The 25,649-nt window shown below is 35.4% G+C and overlaps 1 protein-coding gene across 6 annotated transcripts in view; it reads right to left on the reverse strand.

The window, feature by feature from the left end:
• Positions 1–25,649, reverse strand: part of PPP1R12A (protein phosphatase 1 regulatory subunit 12A) — a 159,085-nt gene that overhangs the window by 65,251 nt on the left and 68,185 nt on the right. For 5 of the 6 annotated variants that reach the window (XM_047865581.1, XM_047865580.1, XM_047865582.1 and 2 more), the window contains exons 3-5: positions 19,832–19,950; positions 10,443–10,602; positions 5,785–5,929 (exon numbers count right to left, since the gene is read on the reverse strand). In XM_047865581.1, the coding sequence (XP_047721537.1) occupies positions 5,785–5,929; positions 10,443–10,602; positions 19,832–19,950 (424 nt within the window). Of the gene's footprint in view, positions 1–5,784; positions 5,930–10,442; positions 10,603–19,178; positions 19,226–19,831; positions 19,951–25,649 lie in introns of those variants that run through there. The other variant, XM_047865583.1, reaches the window with a different exon arrangement.

The raw sequence follows: 25,649 nt of genomic DNA on the forward strand, positions 1-25,649 counted from the left end.
TCACTGTGGAAAAGAAAATTTCAAAGAGCTGTTGACCAAACATAGTAAGGTTTTCTCCAGTTGACTACATTTGTCCTTATAATAATAACTGAATGGGATAGGTTTCTACAATGTCAAAAAAGTTCATTATTTAGAATACATTCTACTTTATATGTTGGCCAATATATGATCCTTTCTCAGAAGAAAATTCAACTTTTTTTTTCAACTAGAAAATATATCATTCTGAAAGGCAACTGAAATTTCTTTCATATCAGGGGTCTCACAGCTACAACAAAACCAGATTGGTAGATAATAAGTTCTAAAATTACATAAACTCTTCCATTAAAAAACAAACGTACAACCTTCAATTCTGTAACAACATTAGGATGTTGCCACCTACTTGGATAGGAATTACATTTTTTGGCACTATAAAATGAAGTATTAAGCTACCCAATATCTGAGCTGGTTTTCCATTATCTGTTTATAAAATAAAAAATACGGTCTATGAAGTATATCATAAAAGTACATGAAATGCTACTTTATCAAGATACAGCAATATATGTTTTTAAAATTTACAGGGTTCAAAAACACTTGTATATCTGCCTTTTCTTGTTGCAAAGTCTTCCCAGCAGGAATTTAAGAGGCAATCTAGCCTTTCCCCACTCAGTCCAGGAGACAGATTTAGCTTTGATAAATCTCCCCCCACTCCCCCGCTTTCAACCTTGAGTATTAGATGCTAAGAATTAAAGTCCTGAAGAATAAATGGCTCTGAAACAAAGTGGCTCAAATTTTGAAGGTGCCCTTTAGATATGAAATACAGACACGTTAATCCATTTTGCTATATCACAGTTTCTCTGTTCTACATAGTTCTACAATGTTACACATGCTATGCTTGTTAAGCAAATTGTTTTCAAGATCATGTTGGGTGAAAGTAACACAGTGGCTTCTTTTTAAGTATCGTTTTAAGTATTTATCAACCCTTCTCATGAATGAAATACTGCACCTTAAAAATTTTTTTGAATTGCAATTAAATTTTAGCAGCAGTTAAATGCAATGGGGTTATTTTAGTAACTGAGGAATTTTCTTTTATAAGAATAAGAAATTGGATCACCTTACTAACCTTTCTTTTCACTTTCTCCCTTGATAAATGAGTCTACTTTGCAAACAGCAGCTGATAGAGAATAAAAACTGGAGTAAAATGCAGGCTATAAACAGAGAAAAGTTTCTAATTTCAGAAAAGCACAACCCTCAACTTAACCATGCTCATTAAATAATATATAGGACAGTTATGAAGCTATCCAATTGTAAAGTTATAAACATGACCTGGATCTATGCTTCATTAATGGGGTGCTAACTAACAGTAGCACACATAAGCAGAATCACTCAAAGTAACCAAGAAGCAACTGAAGACAGCATAATGATGACGTATGAGAAAGTAAGACTCAATCAAGAAAACAATCTTAAAAAAAAACTACTACTTAATAAATCAGTTTGTAATACATCTGTAAATTACCAGAGTCACACTAGAGCCACTGTTTAAGTCTAATTTTCAGGACTCTTCATTCTTTCCTCACTTATTCTAACTGAATTACTTCTGCAAGTGTGATCTCTCTTCATTTTCACAACAATCAGTGAAGTAGTCAGGACGAACTTTATGGCTCCAACTGTACAGATGAGGAAACCTAGACTGTGAGTATATGGTATTTGCTCAAGCTCACGCAGGTAATGAAGGCAAAGTGGAAACAGAATCTCAGTCTCTACTGCTCCATTGTCTTTACAGAAAATAAGAATAAGCTCAGATAAACTCAGGGGAAAAAAATCCTTGTGTCCATTAACAGCAGAAGCAGTTTTGTTATTCATTTAAATCTTTATAATGACAGCTATCAAAACAAAACAAACAAACAAAAAAACTGTCTACAAATCATCGTAAGATTGCATAAAGAGAAAATTCCAATTAGAAAAACATCTTAGTTAATATTTCAAAAGGGACATTATTTGGGTACATTCTAGTAAAATAATTATTTTAAAATGTTAAGGAAGCAAAAGAAAAATCTTTATATTTATAAAGTCTGTATATTTAAAATCTTTATATTTAAAGTCACATAATTTATGAGTTAAAATGAGAGGAAATGTCTTTACAAATAACTTAAAGAAACCAGACCAAACTCTCTATTTAAGAACATGTCTCCCACTTTTATGTAGAAAAACTTTCAAATTTTCTATATGGTTTGTTGCATTTTTTAAAGTTTTTTAATGTTTCTTTTTTTTTGAGAGAGAGAGAGAGAGAAAGAGAGAGAGAGAGAGAGAGAGAGAGAGAGAAGCGTGTGTGAGTAGGGGAGGAGCAGAGAAAGAGAGAGAGAGACACAGAATCTGGAGTGGGCTCCAGGCTCTGAGCTGTCAGCACAGAGCCTGATGCTGGACTCAAACCACGAGATCATGACTGGAGCCAAACTGAGCCACCCAGGTGCCTTGATTTGTTGCATTTTCTACATTACACATTTACCAAAATTTTATTTTCTATTAGTAAAGAATTCATCTAAACTCTAAAGTTTAGTTGTAAAAATATATTTACATTTCTCTGATATCATTTTAAGAAATCTACTAAAAATCTTCAATCTATAAGTACTGAAAAAGGTATCAAATGACAAGATAAATTCATTTAAGCAGGATTACACAATAAAGACTAATTTTGATTAAACATGAAATATGACATAGTTTTAAAAAATGTAGCCAGTGATAACAGAGAGAGCCTAACTCACACAGGCAAAATTATAAAATTAAAATAAAAAAAATTAAGTCTTATAAAAATACCTTCCATTACTGTAGAATATAATTTCCCTTCCCACCCCACAAAAAGCTTACATTTGGGTATACTTATGGCATAAAGGTCTTTAAAATGCTGTATATATTACGTAGCTCCTCACTATCAAAAGAAGTCTTTAAAAGCTTGATATTTTAAAAGAAAAATCCAATTTTGATAAAAATTTTAAAATCTTGTTTTTACAACTCTTGAGTTAGTATCTGGAAAAATAAAGCATGAGAAATAAAAAAACTAAGTAAAAACTGCAGAGAAACACAGCAGGTAAATTATTATTATTATTTTTTCAACGTTTATTTATTTTTGGGACAGAGAGAGACAGAGCATGAACGGGGGAGGGGCAGAGAGAGAGGGAGACACAGGCTCCGGAAACAGGCTCCAGGCTCTGAGCCATCAGCCCAGAGCCTGACGCGGGCCTCGAACTCATGGACCGCGAGATCGTGACCTGGCTGAAGTCGGACGCTTAACTGACTGCGCCACCCAGGCGCCCCGTTAAATTATTCTTAATTACACTTAATTATTAGGGCTTTAGGAAAATACTCAACTTCTCTGATCATGTTCTCAAATCTGCGTAACTCAGATAACTTTATAGGGTTGTTTAAAAGGATAGCATTAGATAATGATATATGTGAAAACAAGTTTAAAATTATAAAACTCTAAGAAATTATGAAGCCTTAATTCTTTTAAGATCATATGAAGATACACTGAAAAGATGAAATGAGGGGATAATACATTAAAATCCAGGATGAAAGTGCTATCATATTGGGGCGCCTGGATTGCTCAGTTGGTTAAGCGTCTGCCTTTGGCTCAGGTCATGATCTCATGGATTGTGAGTTAAGCGCCATGTCGGGCTCTCTGCTGCCTGCAAGGAACCTGCTTCGGATCCTCTGTACCCCTCTCTATGACCCTCCCCCGCCTGTGCTCTTTCTTCCTCTCTCATAAATAAATTAAAAAAAAAAAAAACTTAAAGAAAAAAAGAAATTGTTACCATAGTAACATAGAAACAAAAAGAGATAAAGCAAAATGATTTATATGCAGTCTTTCTCCTAGAGCATAATTATGATAAACTGAGGGCACAGGAATTAGACACTTATAGAACAGATGCAAGATAAAATAACTTTTTTCATACATACTATATATATTGTCTATGTATCACTACCAAAAAATAACATATTTAAACTAGAAAATGATACAATGTTCTCAGAAAACCTTTCCATTAATAAGCTTCTCTCTTCTGGTCCTTATCTGGAGGCCACTATCAATGAATGAACCAATTATCAGCACTGCCCATGTCAGTGGACAAGTGGCCTTTAAGAGACATTGTTTGGGAGAGAGACAGGAATGCAGAAAAGAGATTAGAAGATAAGAGATATTTACTAATTTCTTCAGAAAAATCCCAACTGCTGGGGGAATTTCTACATGGAAGGAGAGGAAATATGAATTGTCAAACTAAAATTGGCTGGCCTTTTATACTTAAAATTAAATAGTATCAACATTTACTTGTCTTCTAATGCTGATAACAAAACAGAAAACTTATAAATAAAAAAGGGCAAGTTATCAAAGTTTTGACTAAAAATTTAGATAGAAGACTTTTATACTTATGTATAAAAGCAAACCTATACTTATGCTCTCAAACATTTTTTCTCTTGACTTCCCTGAAGATTTTCACCACTTCCTAGGACTTTCTTGCCTGTACATTTCTTACTTAAAATACATTTACAGGTACATATATGAAAATACATTTATAAGCACATATAAGTACATATATGAAAAATACATTTATAAATACCTATGTGGAAAGCACATGTCTAAATACATATATAAAATACATATATAAGTACATATATATGAAAGGAGTTCAGAGGGCTTCTTTATCACTTTATGTCAGCAACTAGAACATGAATTTCCACTAACTACCTGAACTTCCAAACACTTAGCCATGGGGAAATCTTGGGCATATGGTTATCATTTTTGCTCTCTTCCCTTTGCAGATTCCCAAGGAGAAACTGCTGTTATCAGAATGTAATCAGCACCAGCACTTATATTAATGGACACAACAGATCAGATGGCACCATCTGAATAAAGAGGAGATCGTTTTAGGAACCTCTGCTAAGTAATCTACCACATTATCCTATAAAATGCAATATATAAAGGATATTCTATGGAAGCTAAAGGTAATCAAGCTCACTAGAGGAAGTGTCTTGAGCTCTGCAACTGTTGGTATATGATAAGAATCATGAATACGAATAGGAGGAAAACTAGTAGGAATACTGGTGACACTGGTAACTGACAGTGCTTGGAAGGGAGTACAAAAAAAAACAAAAAACAAAACCCTAATCTAGTAAGGAATCTGACAACCTGAATCAGTTCATGATTTGTAAAAAACACTTATGTGATATTCATTCCTTCCTTCCCTCTACCTAATTGGGTGATAGTAAGTGAATCTTCTACCTCATAAACTGTTTTCTCACCTGCAAAACTAGGAGACTACATGTTACATCTCAATAATTTTATCTGGAATAAAACTTTATGGGTTTTCTATATTCTCACCTGCTTTAAGACCTCACTGTCCGAGCCATTTAAAAAGCTACTGTAAGCAAGCTGTCAAGACCACCAGCTAAAAAGAAATAGAAATATACTTCTGTATGTGTCCTAACCCATAGTGATGGGAGAAAACATTCACAGAGAAAAGCAAAATTTTCTTAATTTATGAATTCTGAAGTACCCAAATCTACTCTATTGCATATGGTAATAGGATTACTCAAAGAGTAATACTTCTTTCTTTGAGGACCAAGGTCAAAACCACCTTGTAGGTAGCTGAGAAATACTTAATTAATAATAAAAACCAATAAATGGCTGATAAAATGTTGTTTTGTATGGTTCATAAAACTTAATATAATTATAAAATTTACATTGCAATATTTTTGAGACTTCTAAAACACTTATTTCCAAAAGTTAAATATTTAAAATATATTTAAAAGGCCTACCACTTTGTTGACCATCTCCATATCACACAGATTGTCCACTAAAATTCGACATGCTTCTTCTTTACCCCAGTGAGCAGCAGCATGAAGAGGTGTCCAGCCATCATAATCTTTAATATTAACATCATAGCCTGCCTGTATTAGAAGCCTAAAGAAATTATAGTGAATTAGATGATCATTAGAAAAATCTAAACGTGAGCAAACATAATCAACAGCTTTATACCATGCAAGCTAACAAAAATCTGTGATATATTTCTTTTCCTAGTTCCCATCTCCTTTCCCTTCAATGAATTAACTAGGAGAAAAGAAAAGAATTCTCAGAAAACACTGGTAAAGAGGATCTTGAATTACTGCCATAATAATGCATTCATTTTAACTAATTCCTAATAAGTGTAATGGTTTGGTGGGACACTGATTAATTCTTCTTAATATGAATTGTAATTGAAATTTTCACAGGAAAGCCAATAATTTTTCAATGTGAACTCAAAAACCCTTGGATCAATTTGTATATTAAACTGATTTATTGCAGTGAATGTCTTCAGGTGTCCATATAATATATTACCTCAGGCTAAATGTGTTCTAAATATATACTGGGATCAAATAGATTTCTTTTGAAGTTTTTCTGTGGTCTTGCAGTTGAGGAACTAGTTTGTGAAAGCTTTCACAAACTTAATGACCTACCTACCATGGGTAATTTTCATAGGAAACTGACAGTCTGCTAGGAACAACACAAAGCAGGGGCAGCTGGGCGGCTCAGTCAGTTAAGGGTCCAATTCTCAATTTCGGCTCAGGTAATGATCTCATGGTTCAGGAGATCCAGCCCCAAGTCAGGCTCTGCACTGACAGCATGGAGCCTATTTGGGATTTTCTCTCTCTCCCTCCCTCTCTCTCTCCCTCTCCCTCTCTCTCTCTCTCCCCCTCACTCTCTACCCCTCTCTCCCCACTTGTGCTCTCTTTCTCTCAAACTAAATAAATACACATTAAAAAGAAAAAGGAACAAAACAAAGCAAAACAAATATTCCAAGGGATTGAGTCTACTTTTCTGCAGCAGTAAAAAGCAGATATTCTGTCAACAAAGCTAGAAAGGAGGAATACATTTTAATACAATGCAAAGACTTTTATAAATTGTTAGTATGCCCTCCTAGCTGTATATTCACATCGACCTTTATTTTATCTAGAAATTAAGCTCAGAGAATAAAAATTGGGTCTATAAATTGCACACAGCACAGTCTCACACGCAAAAAGAACAGTAAATACTTTATAACTCATGAAATCACTTACTCTCCAAGAAGTTGAGCTTGAGAAGGGCTTCTTTTTACCTACGAGAGGTGGCAGTGATAGCTAATACATAACCCTCCATTTATTTATATTTCAAGAATTGATACACTATTTCCTCAGAATATTTAATGCAGCTGTTTCTAATTCTGATTCTAAAACAAAACCATCTGAAGAGCTTGTTAAAAAAAAAAGATTCCCCAGCTCCACCCAATCCTATGCAATTAAGCAGCATATTGGGAGATGGGCCCTGTCAACCTATATTTTTAGTAAGTCCTGTGTCATCTGCCTGCAGACCAACATTTAAGAGCCACCAATCTAAAGAACGAGCTAACTGAGGTGCCTGGGTGGCTCAGTCAGTTGAGCATCTGACTTCGGCCCAGGTCATGATCCCGTGCTTTGTGGGTTTGAGCCCCGCATTGGGCTCTGTGCTGACAGGCTCAGAGCCTGGAGCCTGCTTCAGATTCTGTTTCTCCCTCTTTCTCTGCCCCTCCCCCACTCTGTCTCTCTGTCTCCCAAAAATAAATAAACGTTAAAAAAAAAATTTTTTTTAAAGAACAAAGCTAACAGATATAAGTCTAGAGATTTAAGTTAAAAAAATCCATTAACATATATATTATTAGAAACTTTATTAATAGAGACAGAATACTGGAAGATAATGCAAATAATCTCCCATTAGAAAACAGAAACTATAATAATGTTAAATATTCTGAGAAACATAAAAATTAGAAGTATTTGGAAGTCTATGTGGAAAGGAAAGACAGAAAGGTAGTTACATTTTATTTGCCATAAACATGGCTCTCTGTATATGCCAGGCCACATAAAACTCAAAAAAATAAGACTGTACTTATTATATTCAAGGAGATTCTAGTGGAGGATGAAAGTCAAGTAAAACAATAATCAACCCTCAAAGACAGGTTCTGTGATGAAGATGTAATGGCAGTACAGAACTGAAAAGTATCAAACTCAATTGCAAGGGGTTATGTATTTGTGGGGGAGCGGGAGGGGGTGATGGGTAGGGTTACATTTGAAACCAGTATCTTCTATTTATTTCTCATGTCATATACATATTTTTACTTATTTTTTTAAGTAATATATTTACAAAGTTCAAAATTAAAAAAGACTAAATGGCTACATAGGGAAGTCACTCCCACTGCTGACCTTTAGCCCAACAGTTCACCAGGTTTCCCCCCCTTAGATAACCATATTACTAATTTTGATTGGATCCTTACAGAGAGATTTTATGTATATATCAGCAAATAACAAAAAAATATTTTTTCTTAAAGATTTTATCTTTAAGGGGTGCCTGTGTGGCTCAGTCAATTAATCATCTGACTCTTGATTTCAGTTCAGGTCATGATCTCACTGTTTATGGGATCGAGCCCCACACCGGGCTCTGTGCTGACAGCATGGAATCTGCTTGGGATTCTCTCTCTCTCTCTCTCTCTCTCTCTCTCTCTCTTTCTCTGCCCCTCCCCTGCTCATGTGTGCACGTGCACACACGTGCACACACGCGCTCTTTCTCTCTCTCAAAATAAACATTAAAAAAAGAGAGATTTTATCTTTAAGTAATCTCTACACCCAACATGGGGCCCAAACCCTCCACTCTGAGACCAATACTCCCATACTCCACTGACTGAGCCAGCGGTTGCCCCTAAAATTTAAAACAGTAACACTACCCATTAGTGTTTTAATTGGTACAAGAGTATTCCAGTCAAAGGATGTATCAGAATTTAGTCAACATTCTCCTACTCCTAGTATAAACAATGCTATTAGCACATACCTTATTTCCTGTGAGAGTATCTGTAAAAAAAAAAATTCTAGAGGTAGAGCTAACTGTTAAGCCAAAGAATAACTGATACTTTGATAAAATCTGCTCAACTGTCATACTTTCACCAGTAATGTGAGAGTGCCTTTTCCCCAACCTTGCCAACAGTGTGCCAAACATTTTAATCTTTGCCAATATGATAGATGAAAAGTGGCAGTAATTCATTGTAGCTTCAACTGCACCTATTATGAATAAGGTTGAGTGTTTTTTTTTTTTTTCATAGGCTTAAGAGCCTTGAACTTAGTCAAAGGATCGAATGGAATTTGCCTCCAAGTTGAAGAGATGGTGAATGAAGGTATCTAGACAGAAACAAAGTAGGCATTAAGACATCATGACAGAACTTCAATTAGATACATATAGTTGGATAATGCATGCCTGAGGAGCAATGGTAGCAGCTTAGCTTAAAAGAGGATGACGAATGGTCTTATGTACTAATTTGAGGAGTTTAAAATATATCCCAATCCACATTGAGAATCTTCACAAAGAATTTTAAGAGCCTAGATAACCTAATTACAAAGACCCCTTAGAGCTGTCTAGAAAACTATTTTACGGTGCAATCTACTACTTAAAAAGTATTACCTTTACTATTTGTAATATTCTTAATGTTTTCAATTTTTCCTTTAAAAAATGCTGTTGTCAAGTCACTAAGGTTCATTCATGACCTGCTATTGGGGTCTGAAAGTTTGCTACATTTTGGATTAGAGAGAAATACACAGGGGGACAAGAAAAGTGATTAAAAGTTAACTTCACTATTCTAGAAGGCTTCAGTTATTGAAGTAAGTAGGGATTGAAAAAAGGAGGAACTTGGGAATAGCTGACCCACTTACACTTCATTGTTTTTACTGAGCAGGGGGAATAAGAACAGACTGATATTAGAAACTCTTGTCAAACATAATATAAAGGGTGTAGAAGATTTTGCCGAGGGCTAGTCTTACTTCCTTTCATATACATCTAATAAAAGTTACACACAGCATTATTTTTTTCATGTAGCTGATAACACCTTTGCGTTGCAGAAGTAAAAAAAGGAAAACAAATGACCAGTATATAGCCCTGTAAAATTTCAGTTGCTTAGGTCTTGATATTTAATATTATGCTAAAAGCACTCTGAGTCCCAGTGTTACACAGTAAAAAAAAAAACCCTGCATTTTAAATTACATGTAAATATTCACCAGGAATCAAACTTTGTGAATTTGATATGTTTATAACATAACACTGTTCTTAGTCTCAGTAACCAGAGTTAGCCACTCTGGGAACCTCAAAATGACTCTGTAGTAATTTATCAGCCCAGAAGTTAACACATAATGGTTGCCTGATACTTTAACTTATTGGGAAATTACAACCAAAGAAAAAAACAGTAGAATAATCAAAATTCAAGAGAAAAGAAAGGGCTTTAGAAACAAAGCAATAATGTTCAGGGTAGTTTTCTCTTTTTCCTGTAAATAGACATTAAATAACTTTTATAAACTGTTTCAAAATAATGTCTGCAGGTATCTTAAGAAAAGGAACAATGAAATAAGGAAAATAAAGTAGAAATAGGACTGTGAAAAACAATACTTACTTTAAAACTTCTGTATAGCCTTTTGCAGCTGCAACGTGAAGTGCTGTACCTCCAGATTTTGCATGCCGGACATCATTTATTTGACCACTATTTAGCCATTGTCTTGCATCTCTAAGCATTATCCGTTCTTCTTCCTTTCGTGCTGCTTCTATATCAACCCCTGATAAAATAAAAATTGCTTTTATTTTTTCTTTTTTTAAAAAAAATTTTTTTTTCAACGTTTTTTATTTATTTTTGGGACAGAGAGAGACAGAGCATGAACGGGGGAGGGGCAGAGAGAGAGGGAGACACAGAATCGGAAACAGGCTCCAGGCTCCGAGCCATCAGCCCAGAGCCCGACGCGGGGCTCGAACTCACGGACCGCGAGATCGTGACCTGGCTGAAGTCGGACGCTTAACCGACTGCGCCACCCAGGCGCCCCTTATTTTTTTCTTTATAGAAAATGTTCTTCCTTTGTGGGAAATAAAATTACCCGAAACATATCAAGTTTTAAATAAAAATTAAAAGTGAAAGTATATTTTTTCAAAAATAGGCTGCTAATTAACAAGCTAGTTAAATAAAGAAATGTGGGAAAGCTGTAGATATTTTATTAGCCTTCTCTACTGATTATTTACTTTTTGCCCCACAAATATTATTTTGGCTTTCCTTTTACCAACAAATCCTTTTTTAAAAACAAAATGGAATATTTCCTTAGGTATATTCATCCTTTAGTTTTAAGAAATTAAGAAAAAACCCATACATAATTAAGCCTTAAATTCCGATCTGCTTTGGCCAGTTCTCTAAACTCTTCCCTACTAGGTACAAATGTTGATTGAACACTTCAACTTGGTGGTCCTGTTTTTATCTAAAATTTACCAAACTTTGAAACAGATTCTTTATAACTCTTTCCTTTTCCAGCACAGTTCATTTTCATTATTAGTATCAGCATTATAATTTTACTAAGTTATATAGATGTTCATTCATTTAAAAGCATTTATTAAGCATGAAGTTAGGTTGAGATGGGAAGAATTCAAAAAGGAATAGGACACTCTACTTCTTTCTTAGCTTTCAAAAAGCTCAAAATCCTGACAAGAAAAATAGAAAAGATAATCTTGAAATTCCTAAATTATCTCATGTTGTCTCATAGCTTCAACTGCCAGCTAATAAACAGCACATACCACAATGTGTTTATAGTATGTCTTGCTCCAGAAGTCTATGAACTTATTAAAGGTAAAAATACTATTTTTTTAAATTTTGTATTCTCACTGTCGAGATGAGGACCTAACACAAATTAAAAGGGGTCAGTAAATGTATACTAACTAAATAATGAATAAATGAGGAAAAAAACAATCTCACACACACCCCACACTCACACACCTCCTTAGCTAAGAACTCTCCTGTAATTCATATCCATGTATCCAACTGTCTAGTCAGGACTTTTTTCTTTCATTGATCCATTTATCCATTCACCCACCCATTCAAAATGCACTGATTGCCTACTAGATGTCAGGTGCTTTTATAAGATTTACTGGGGATAGAAGTGAACTCATTATATTGAAGGAGATATACATATGTGAAGAAAAATAAAGCACAGTAAAGGGACAGAGGGTCATGAGAAAAAGCTGTTATTTTATAAGGTTTGGTAAAGAACAGTCTCTTTGATAAGGTGACATTACACCAAAAATAGAGTGATAGGTACACTATATATTTTGGGTGACATTCCAGACTGAGGGAAGTCCTAGTAGGCTCGACACAGAAGCCTGACTGGAACATTCTTCTGTTTAGAAGGCCAGGATGTCTACAAAGTAATGAGAACAAAGAGCAGAATGATATAATCTGACTTAATTTTAGAAGATCACTTAAGCTGAAAAGTTAAGAGAAGAAACTGAGGTATCAAATTGGAGGATACTGCAACAATTCTGTCAAGAGATGACAGAGTTTAAACCAGGGTGGTAGCAGTGAAGGTTAGTAAAGGGGTTAGATTCTGGATTCTTCAAGGTACACCAACACAATTTGTTGTTAGTGTGGACGTAGGAAACAAAAGTCAAGTATGAATCAAAGTTTTTCCGCCTGAGCAACTGGAAAAACTAAATTTTAAATATAAGAAATGTGAAGTTTAAGATGTCCTAACAGACATCTAATTGGAGATATCAAGTTGTCAGTTGGATTATCTGTGCTTGGAGAACAGAAAAGAGTCAAGATGGGCAAATACTATAATAAAATTATATGCCAGAGATATCTGAAACTTCATGCTAAAATCTTAACTCAATTTCCCTAGCCAGTCTGCTTGCTCCCTGTCTTATATTTACTATACCAAGTACCACTACTTACCCAGCACTTTACCACTTTACCAATTAGTTCACCAGACTTTGAGTTGCCATCTCAGACTGTCTTCTTGATGGTATCTTAGTTCATCACCATCTTACTTCATGTCCTATATCCCACACTTTACTACTATTACTGACCTGTAACCATCTTATTTAAGATGCCTTCTACTGTTATTCAGAAAAGAAATTATAAAGTTGTAATTGTAATACATTAAATATAAACTTTTTAAAAAGTTTATTTATTTATTTTGAGAGAGACAGAGAAAGAGACAGAGACAGAGAGAGACAGAGGGAGAGAATCACAAGCAGGCTCCACACTGTCAGCACAGAGCCTGATGTGGGGCTTGAACCCAGGAACTATGAGATCATGACCTGAGCTGAAATCAAGAGTCAGCTGCTTGGGGCGCCTGGGTGGCGCAGTCGGTTAAGCGTCCGACTTCAGCCAGGTCACGATCTCGCGGTCCGTGAGTTCGAGCCCCGCGTCGGGCTCTGGGCTGATGGCTCAGAGCCTGGAGCCTGTTTCCGATTCTGTGTCTCCCTCTCTCTCTGACCCTCCCCCGTTCATGCTCTGTCTCTCTCTGTCCCCCCAAAAATAAATAAACGTTGAAAAAAAAAAATTAAAAAAAAAAAAAGAGTCAGCTGCTTAACTAACTGAGCCACCCACCCAGCTGCCCCTAAATATAACCTTTTTACTAAATGATTTTCCTCATGCTTTATTCTTTTACTATGTCTTTTAAGATTTTTTTTTTTTCAATGTTTATTTATTTTTGGGACAGAGAGAGACAGAGCATGAATGGGGGAGGGGCAGAGAGAGAGGGAGACACAGAATTGGAAACAGGCTCCAGGCTCTGAGCCATCAGCCCAGAGCCTGACGCGGGGCTCGAACTCACGGACCGCGAGATCGTGACCTGGCTGAAGTCGGATGCTTAACCGACTGCGCCACCCAGGCGCCCCTTACTATGTCTTTTAAAACATGAACCTCTTATATTATCTTTATCATTTTTGTCTTTGCCATCTTGAACATTTATATTATCTTTTACTATTCTAAATTTCCTCTGAACTTGAAATTAAAAAATATCTTTCTCAATTTATCTAATTTCATGCTATCCTTAGCTACTTGCAAAGCAATTACCTTTTTTCTGCTTCCAAATCATGCTCTTACATGAATATTATGTAAAAACAAAACAACTCAAGTTTAAAATTAAAGTATGTGTGAAGGGAAATTTCTTATGCTTAAGAAAATCTAGTTAGAAAGAAAAACTCTTCTGTCATATTAAAAATTTTGTTTAAATACTACTGATATAGACCCTGCTTTAGTTCATTAAAATTTAGAAAGAAGGAAAAAAAGAAGCCCTTATTATAGTACATATTACTTGTTTTCCAGTTCCATTGTTTTAAGTAGCTAGTGACCTTGAGAAAGCCATAACTTCTTTGAATATTAGTAGAATGAGTTAAGAACACGGATATTGAACCTAGACTGCTGGGTTTCAATCCCTTATCTGTGACTTACTAGCTCTATTATTTGGGGCAAGACACTTAAATCTATGCTAATATTGAGTTGAATTGTAAAAAAGAGGTAATGAAAGCACCTATCCTACAAGGTTGTTGTGAGGATTTAATTAATATATGTGAAATGCTTAAATCAGAAGTAAGCACCCAGGTGCTTCGCTAGCAGCTATCACTAGCAGTTCTAAATGCCTAGGATTCTGCTCTCTTTCCTTGCTTTATGGTCTAACAGAAAGAAAATCCTATAATGCATTTACCTGGTCCTTAGCCCACCTACTATAAATGTTTTGAACAATGAAAACAATATGTATCAAAACTAAATTGGATATAATATAATAAAGTGATGAGATTAACATCTGTCACTAGTATTGAAAACCAGTAAATGTAAGACTGAAACGTAGCCAAATCTCTTGGTAAGAAAAAATAAGAATAAACTGGAGTTTGGTCACAGCTAAGAGACACAAGACTGACTTGTGTCCCAAGCTAAATACAGACAATTGCATTAAAATATAAACCAGAAATACTTTTAACTATTGTTCAACCTTCGAGATCAGGAATTGCATGCTCTGACTGTGCCAGTGGGGCACCACAAATCATTTCTAGTGTCAAAGGCAATTTCCTTAAGGATGACTAGTTACTGATCAAATATATTATATGAGGAATTAGAGCTGGAAGAATTAGAAAATTTAAAATATGAAATAAAAACATAGCAGGATAAACAATTTAAGTATCTTATCAATGCAAGAGGTATATTTAAGGTGCTCTTTTTAAAATTATTAAAATCTATTATGAGAGCTATCCCTTCATTTTGTTTCTCTGAATAAAGTTATGCTATAGAAATTCATGTATTCCCATTACATGAATAAAATGAACATCATGAAGTATCTTCTAGGAGACACTCTTAATAAAATGAAGTATGCTAGTGATGGAGAGTGTGGGCTCAAGATACCTGTCACACTACTTGGGACAAAACTACAGTACTTACTTCCCACCCATATGATCTTTGGCAAATCACTGAGCCTCAATTTGTCATCTGTAAAATGGGGGTAATAGTAATAGTAATCTCTGAGAATTGTGCAGATGAAATAAAATCAAGCCCATTGCTCAATTCCTGGCATACATAATCAGACTTATTAGCGTTAGCTTTTCACTGTTCAGTTCCAGGGTCATCTCATCTATTATTCTCCCAGATTTACATTTTTCCATCCTGGTATCTCCTGGGTTCCAAAAATGTACCAAACAATGTAATCTGGATGTCCTTTTGCTGCCGCAAACTCAATATATCCCCAAACTCACATATTCTCTAAATCTGTTCCTGCTTTGTCCCACATTTTCCCATGAGTTTAGCCATCATTAATTCTTTTTTTTTTTTTAAGGGGGGGGGTGTCTTTTTAAAGTTTATTTATTTTGAGAGAGAGACAGAGAGAAGGCAGGTGAACAGGGGAGGGAGAGAAAATCACAAGCAGGCTCTGTGCTGTCAGCACAGAGCCCAATGCGGGGCTTGAATTCACGAACTGCGAGATCATGACCTGAGCTGAAAGCAAGAGTCAAACGCTTAACTGACTGAGCCACCCAGGTGCCCCTAACTATCATTAAGTCTTAAACTAAAAACTTCAGGAGGCAAACAAGTGGCCTCAATTCTTCCTTTATCTCCACACTCAATTCTTCATCAAACTGTTTTAATTTTACCTTAATATCAAGACAGCCCTGTTCTTTTCTATCTTAAATGTAATTGCTTTGTCCTTATCATCTTTCAGCAGAACCAATTTAAGAGCCTTCTTCAAGGAAGATAAGCCACCATGTATTTCCCATTCTAAATCATCCTCCAAGGTGCCATCAGCTGTACTACTAACAACCAAATCTAATCAGGCTCATTTCCTTCTTGGAGATCTTGGATGCATCTAATGCCTATAAAATGGATGTCCTTCACCATCTGGCTACAGCCCAATCTTTTCAGGTCTCATCTACTACTCATCTACTCCATTCTGACTTTCTATCTCCACTCCAATTCTCATGTGTTCTCTGCATATGCTATATCTCCAATTCCTTTTCTTTTGCACATGTTGATATGCCTGCCTGACATGCCTTTTCTGTCCACCAACTCCTTTCTCTGCTAAGCAAACTCATTCTCAAATGTCATCAATCTGAAACCTTTACTGACTACTGCAAGTAGTTACTCATAGACTTTTCTGTTCTCCCACATTTTGTCCCTATCTATATTTTAGCACACAGCACACTACATTTTGAAGCTGTTTATATATCTGACACTTCTGCTATCCTGTGAAATTCTTAAGAGTAAAGACTGTCTTGTTTCTTTATTTGTTGCTGTTTCTTATTTTAATTATTATTTTTTTAACATTTATTATTTTTGAGACAGAGCAGGAGCAGGGCAGGTTCATAGAGAGACACAGAATCTGAAGCAGACGCCAGGCTCTGAGCTGTTAGTGGGCTCGAACTCACAAACCATGAGATCATGACCTGAGCCGAAGTCGGGATGCTTAACCAATTGAGCCACCCAGGTGCCCGTTATTTAATACCCAGCACTCAGAACATTTGCTGGCACATTAATCAACACTGAAATCACCGTAATTAAAATTAGTCTTTGCAAGCAGCTTCCTTCATATATAAGGAAACCAAAGGCAAGAAGTTTTCAGTACATCTCCATGCCTTTCCTAGTTCATAATAATTACTAACTAATATTAGTATAAAAAGATTTAACTACTGTTTAACAGGAAATGGTGAGCTATCTAATTAGGCATTCATCACAGCCAGGTGGGCTGATAAGGTAGTATTCATTATAGGTTATGATGCTTGTCTCTATTTGTCCAACTTCCTCAAGTCCTGAATATCCCATTATTCCAGAACACTGCCTAGAATAGAACATGCCTGTTAAAAGCTCTTCTGTGTTCTTATCCAAGTTCCAGTTTATAATTACTTATCTAATGTGTGCCTTGTTTCTCCTGGGCTCCAGGGGATCTTCAACTGCTTGTTAAAATGCCTCAAGTATATTTAGGCACTTAAATATCCTCTCAGCTTCAGTGTCTTAGGATTTTTTTAAACATTTAGTAGTTACGAATTTTCCTAATCCCAAGGAATAAAAATCTCTTTATCAGAGACTAACTTAGCTTCTACTCCTTTGCTTCTATTTCATGATGAACGACACTTCAGCACGAGCCAACCTTCTAAACCAATATCCCATACTTTTAACACCTTAAAGTAAGGTGTTAAAAAAGAGTTGTTTTTTTGATAATACTCATTTAACCACTGCCTAAACAATGGATTTTGGTGGAAATCACACTAATTTTATTTAGCAGTACATACTAATTTTTTAAAATTTATTTATTTTATTTGGAGAGAGACGGGGGCAGTACAAGCAGAGGAGGGGCAGGGAGAGAGGGGGAGAGGGAGGAATCCCAAACAGGTTCTGCACTTCAAACTTCCGCACATGAACCAGATCATGACCTGAGCCAAATTCCAGAGGTGGAAGCTTAACCAACTGAGCCACCCAGGTGCCCCATACATACTAATTTTTAATTGTGGTAAAATACACATAAAATTTACTATCTTAATAAACAATTTTAAGTATGCAGTTCAGTAGTGTTAAGTACATTTATATTTTTGTGCAACCCATCTCTAGAACTCTTTTCAGCTTGCAAAACTGAAATGCTACACACATTAAACAACCACCCCCACTCCCACCTTGTAACAGCCATCATTCCACTCACTGTTTCTATTAGTCTGACTCTTAAAGTACCTCACGTAAGTGAAATCATACAGTATTTGTCTTTTTGTGACTGGCTTTTTTCTGCTTATCATAATGTCCTCAAGGTTCATCCATACTACAGTATGTATCAGAATTTCCTTTTTAGTGAATAATAGTCCACTGTATGTTCATAACCACAATTTGTTTATTCACTTACCCACCGAAAGACACCTGGTTTACCTCCATCTTTTGGTTATTTGAATAAGACTGTTATAAAAATGGGTGCACAAGTATCTTTTGAAACCTTCCTTTTAACTTTTTGACTGTATACCCCCCCCCCCCCCACAAAAAAAAAAGAACTGCTACAGGGCACTTGGGTGGCTCAATTGCTTAAGTGTCCCACTCTTGGTTTCGGCTCAGGTCATGATTCTCACAGTTGTGAGATCAAGCCCTATGTCAGGCTCCCTGCTGGAGGTGGAGCCTGCTTAGGATTCTCTCTCCCTCTCTCTCTGCCCCACCCCTGCTAACTCTCACTCTCTCTCTCTCAAAAAAAAAAGAGGATTTGCTAGATTATATATAAAGATATTATATATACATATAAAATATACATATTATATATTATATCTCAAGATACAATTCATACACCATTTACAGGACACCATTCAGTGGTTTTTAGTATATTTGCAGAGTTGTAAAACTATTACCATCATCAGTTTAAAACACTCATTATTCCTAAACAAAACTTTACCCATAAACAATCATTCTTCATCTATAAACTGATGTCTCCTACTAAATTTATATTTTTAGCCTATCTCTCTCTGTTCACATATTCAACTGCTTAAATATCAGCAAAACAAACTTGGCAAATCTGAAAATGAATCCCTAAACTTTTCCCACAAAACCTACTTCCCCCACAATATTCACATCTCATTTACCCCTTCTTTCTTGCATACCAGACCCCTTAATCACTCAATAATCCTCTTAGCCAAACCTTCAAAATACATCTAAAATCTAACCTCTTCTCTTCACTTTGTTCACTACCATCTACTTCAGCCCTTACTTTCCTACAATCTATTCTCAACACAAAAGCCACAGAGATCCTTTCTAAAATAAGTCTGATCATAACCACCTACTTCTGCCCTTACTCTCCTATAATCTATTCTCAACACAACAGTCACAGAGATCCTTTCTAAAGTAGGTCCGATCATGTCACTCCTTTACCTCAATTCCTCACAGGCTCCCTACTTCACTCAGACTAAAAGCCAAAGTCCTTCCAATGGCCCACAAAGCTTTATGTGATATGGTTCACAGTTACCTCTGTGACATCATCTCCTTCCAGCCTCTTCCTTGTGCTGCTTGCTTCAATCATACTAGCTTACTTGTTCTTTCTCTAAATATACCATACACCCTCCCCTCCTTACACTTGCTGCTTCCTATCTGGAATGTTCTTTCCCAGACTCACATGATTCATTCCCTTACCTATTCAGATCTTAGCCTAAATACCCACTCATCAGTGAGGACTTCTTGACCGCTCTATTTAAATTTGCAATGTATCTCCTCACCCTGTGCATTTCCCTACCCTCTTTACCTATTTTCTCTCCCAAGTTTTTATTACCATATAATTTTATGTCTGATCCTACACCTTATGATATTTTTTTCAATTTTAACAGTATTAAAAAGATGTACAGTTGAGAATCATTTATTTTTTCAAATAGACTCATACTACATATATTGTTATGGAAGGTGATTTTTTTCCTACTAAAACTATGATTTCTCCTTCAATATCAAAAATTATTTTATTGAAAAAGTCAAGTACCATATTCTTCCTAAAACAGTTTTAAACATTTCTTCCATTTAGGTTGCTTTTATATTACCTTGCCGATTAACTTCATTTTGAAGTAGCTCTTCCATTGCCTCCTCCTCAGCAATATCTAATGGTGTATCTCCTTCACTGTTGACAGCTCCTACATGTGCTCCCTGACCAATCAAAAATCTGTAAAATCAAAGAGAAGACAGTTAAGCAATGATGGTATCATTAAGACCAAATGCATAACCAATGAGGAAAATTCCTATGTAAGAGCAACAATAAGAACCAAGGATAGTAGATATACTAAGTTTTAAAAAAGTACCATAGAACATGTTTTCCTGTTTTAAATTTGTATTTCCTAATATTTATATAATGTACACACATTGCTTTACTAATACAAAAATGTTAACATTTAATGATAATTAGAAAGTCTTTCATAAGATCAGTTCAGATGACCTCCACTAAGATTTTTCATGATCTCCATATCGACTGCTTTCCTAACTGATCTCCATTTTCCCAGTCTCATGCCATATCCCACAGTTCTTAACCTGGGGTTGACAGACCATCAGAAGGCCACTGAACTGATGCATACATCTTAAAATATTGTTTATGCTCAACACAGTTTTGAAATTAAAGTATCGGTCTCTTTGTTTAATGTGTTACTAAACAAACACATATATAACTATACCATAAATGTGTTTTTCTAATATTTTGATAAATGAAATCCAATATAAGTGGTTTTCGATGCACTTTGTATTTTACTTTATACATCCAAAATACAATCTTGAGAAAAGTAACCACAGGCATCATCAAATCTGACAAAAGGGATCCAGATATAAAAAGGTTAGGAATCTCTTCCACTGTGTCATCTATACATCACCCAGAGTCACCTATTTAAAATGGGGTCAATTTCCTATTTAAAAGATCGTGGCTTAGTTGTACCATACTAAGAGAAAACATACATGACCCTCAATGATCTGGTTTTGTCTTCTTTTTCAGATTAATTTCTCTTCCATACTCTACCACACGTTAAGTTCCAACAATATGGAACTGCTCATAATGCCAGACTAAACTATGCTTCTTTGGCATTTCTGATTTTACTTTTCTACATATAAAGAATGGGTTTTTTTTCTCTATGTCCCTAACCACCTTAACTCTTACTCATATATATATTTTCATGACTATAAAAATATTCTCATTGTAAAAATAGTAAAACAAAAAAAATCCAGTTTTAAAAAAAGGAAAAAAAGAACTCGTAACTTTATATTTCTCCTTCTACTATTATGTTCCCTCATCAGAGATAAACATTATCTATATTTTTTCCAGTAAGTTTACTATGAGTTTATATGTGTGTATGTAAACATATATACAGAGTCACTTTTGAGGTTCTTTTTGTAAGACAAAAACTAATGAGATTTTCTTTTTTTTTTTTTTATAAAATTTTTTTTTCAACGTTTATTTATTTTTGGGACAGAGAGAGACAGAGCATGAACGGGGGAGGGGCAGAGAGAGAGGGAGACACAGAATCTTTAACAGGCTCCAGGCTCCGAGCCATCAGCCCAGAGCCTGACGCGGGGCTCGAACTCACGGACCGTGAGATCGTGACCTGGCTCAAGTCGAATGCTTAACCGACTGCGCCACCCAGGCGCCCCCTAATGAGATTATTTTCAGTGCACAGGAACCCAATGTATTATAATAGCTGAAAAATATTCCGCAGTATGGCTGAATCATACTTTTCTTTCATACTGTCCTCCTAATGGACATGTTCTTGAATATACACTTAACACTATCAATCTTTAAAAATTTTCCCAACATGATGGGGACCAAACTATTTCCTGATCACACATGAGGTTGAAAATATTCGGATATGTTTACTGGCACTTGTATTTTCTCCTTTTGTGAATTTATTTACATCTTTTGCTTGTATTTCTAATGTGTTCATTAATTCAACAAATACTTATGGGGTGCTTTTATAGACTGAATGTTTGTATCCCCCCAAATTTCATGTTGAAATCCTCACCTCCAATGTGATGGTATTAGCGGGGTGGGACTTTTGGTAAATAATTAGGCTTAGATGAAATAATGAGGGTGGTGCACCCATGATGGGATTACAGTTCTTACAGAAGAATAAGGGACTACAGCTCACTGTTTCTCTGCCATAAAGAACACAGCAAAATGGCAGCCATGTGCAAGGCAGGGAAAGGACTCTCACACCAGACACAGAATTGGCCAGCACCTCACCCTTGAATCCCGGAGTCTCTAGAACTATGAGAAACAAAGGTCTGTTGTTTACGCTACCTAATCTACGGTATTTTGTTATCCTACCCAAAGCTAAGACAGGTGTCTAGTAGGTGCTTGGTACTATGTTACATGCCAAGAATACAATCGTAAGCAAAAACAGGCCTTTTCTTCAAAGAGCTTACAGTCCAGTAAAAGAGATTATTCAAAGAGTTAGATTACTGTAAAATTTTGGTAAGTCTGATAACAGAGAATTTTGTGGTGTCTAAGAGTAAATAATAGGATAATCTGATTCAGTGAGGTCAGGAAAGGATTCTCTGAAGAATATGTAGGTGTACAGAAGGAAAGTGTGTTCCAGGTTAAGAGAGAATAAAAGGCACCAAATAACCCTGTGACAGTAAGTATGTATGGTCTACAACGGCCTGGTTCATTTTTCTGAAAGAATATATCAATCTCTATGTACTTCTCAAACACACACACACACACACACACACACACACACACACACACAGAGTCAATGAGTGTCTATTTTTCTAAGATAGTCTATGATAAGGAATGTGTTTCAAAAAGATCACTTTATGCAATACGAAAAATGAATTAGAATTTAGTATCAAAGTAGGCAGATCAGTTAAGGAGCTACCACAGTTAGTACAAAAGAATTATGTTGGAAGCTTGAATTTAATGGAAGAAATGGGTAAATCCAGAGATGCCCAGGAGATACTGAGAGATCAGTTGGAAATGAGAAGGGAGTGTGAGGAAGGTATCTAGGATAAATTGAAGGTCTTGACTAGTATGATGTGATAGATGGTGATGCTAATTAATGATATACAAAAAACTAAGTTACTTCCTACATCCGATTAATAGATATGTTACAAATATTTCTTCCATATTGTCCCTGTATTTAAGAAAATTTTTCTTACAGTATTTTGTATATTACTAAGTTTAAAGGTTATGTAAAGTCAGGTCTGTCAAACTTTTGCTTTAAGAGGGCTTTTATCATCTTATTACATCGATCTATGTAGAGATGTAATTTTTACAGACACACACATAGAGAAAAATGAAAGAATATATGCTATAAAATTAACAATGATTATCTTTAAGTGGTAATTAGGAGGGATTTTTATTAGCAGGTTTTTTTTGGGGGGGTAAGGATTTTTTGTTATCCAAGTTTTCTGCAGAAAGTTTATTTTTTATATGTGTATCAGAGCACAAAAGTAGCTACCATACCATTTTGTAGCCTGATGATTTTACACTTAATAATACATTGTAAAATTTCTCCCTCTACAAGGTAATGTTTCAATTTTTATGATCTTCATGGGACTTCTACAAAAAAGTCATACTTGAATTGATACAACTTTTTACGTTTCAGAGTTTTTAAAAAAATGTACTAAAAACTAAATAATATATATTACAAAAAAGTAAATGAATCTGGAGCAAAAGAGAAAAAAAGATACAAGTGGTGTAATAAACTATGCTATATGCGCCACGAAAATATGTAATTAATCTGCCAGGCAAAATATCAACCAAACAATCAGGCAGATTTATATAAAACCACTCTGTTTTGCTTAGGGAGAAATCACTCACAGGACATAAAGAATGAGAATAAAGGAGCACTGCAGAGTAGCTGCAGTGCTTGCAGCAGAGGGAGCTACAGGGGAAGCAGAGTCCCAAGGAAGTATCAGGTCAAAGCCAAATACAGACAACCCCAAATTTATATAAACAGGAAGGATGTTAAGAGACACTAACAAGAGTAAAGTTCCATAACTCCTGGCAGGAAACTGAGAGCCTGGGGCAATCCCTGAGCCAAAAGATTAGGTGTATGTATATGTATTCATACAATTCACAAAAATCTCCTGTACTCTAGCACTGTCATTTGCAGATATAAATTTTAAAAAAGATACACAAAAAATAAGTAAGATCCCATAGCGTTAATTCTTACCTACCGTGAATAATCTCAAAAAGCCATTCAAAGATTGGTTATGTGGGAAAAAACAAACATAAATATTTAAATTCTGAAGACTTGCAGATAGGCTCCCAACTCTGCCTCCTGACAGCTGAGTGTGACACTCACTAACTTAAAATATTTGAAGACAAGACATACTACAGGGCTGTGTGAAGTTTAAATGAATTACTAAAAATAAAATTAAAACTCTATCTTTTATTCCATCATGAAAAATCATCACATTTAGAAAGCAATGTTTAAGATAAAGTGAAAATAGTACAGGCTATCTGGAATACCAGAAATTGAATTTGAGGGGCCCTGGAGATACTGAAAACAGATGGCTATATTTCCTTCAGGAGAAAAAAAAAAAAGCTGGAGTACTATAAGCAGTTCATGTGACTGCTAATTAGGAAAATATATATTTACTTTAACATTTCTTGCTAAAAAAAGAGCAAAGATTTCACACAGAAGTCCCAAACTGAAAATCAGAAAACTGGGCTGTTTCTCAACTAAGTTTTTTTGAATGCTTTAGAACGAAAAAAAAAATTTTTTTTTTAAAAAGAGCAAGGTTTTATTGCCTTAACAATGTTTAATGACTTCCTCAAGCAATACAAAGGAGTGCAACATAGGAGATGTCTATAAATGATGAAATTCTTTATAAATGGTTGAAGTGAAAAATGTTAAACTGCCAGGTTTATTGAGATTCATAATCTAGCAACTGAGTCAATAATTTTTTTTTTTTTGAGAGAGTATAAGTGGGGGAGAAGAGAGGAGGAACGGAGGGGGGTGGGAGGAGCGAGGGAGGGTGGGAAGGTGGGGAGAGAGAAAATGAGAGAGAAAATGAGAAAGAGAGAGAGAGAGAGAGGGAGGGAGGGAGGGAGGGAGGGAGGGAAAGGGAGAGAATCTAAAGCAGGCTCCATACTTAGCACAGAGCTTTGATTCGGGGTTCAATCCCATCACCCTGGGATCATGACCTGAGCCTAAATCAGGAGCTGGACACACAACTGATACCCCAAGTTAACGGATAATCTTGGACAGATAAATTAATAGACCTCAAAATCAAGACATGATCCAAATGGAGTTTGACAAAATTATTCGTACATGTCCTAATTTAAAAATCTGACAAAAGGTGTAAAGTTGTTAATCAAGTTATTGGTTCCAACTTGAATATGGTACATTAGATAAATTTGCAGGATTCTATTCAGGTTAAAATTACTCAATGTTAACTGAATTTGGGAGATAAATGTTGACAGTGTCTATTAATTGTCTTGGTTTATGAGTTTTGCCAAAAACCACCCATAGAAGAGATTGAGAGAAAGGGAAATAGTTCATTTGAAAATTTTGAGATTTTAATTAAAATTGTCTTTAATTTTAGAAGCTAATGAAAACACAGTGGTCAGAGACAAGGAGGAAGTAACTCCATCAGCAAGAGTTGAATATGTACTGTCCAAATTTAATGTATATTGACTTTATTCACTGTAGGAAAACAAGTATGAAAAGGTCATTATAACTTATACATCAACTTTTCATGTATTCAATACATGAATCTTTAAAAAGGAGAGAGTTAGTTCAGGCTTAAAAAGGAAGGAAATTCTATCACACAGATAAACCGCAAGATCACTGTGCTAAGCAATATAAGAGAGTCACAAAAGGACAAATAGTGTCCTTTTAAAAGTGTCAAAATCACAGAAACAAAATAGAAAGT

Source organism: Prionailurus viverrinus, chromosome B4 (genome assembly GCF_022837055.1).
Source record: "Prionailurus viverrinus isolate Anna chromosome B4, UM_Priviv_1.0, whole genome shotgun sequence".
NCBI lineage: Eukaryota > Metazoa > Chordata > Mammalia > Carnivora > Felidae > Prionailurus > Prionailurus viverrinus.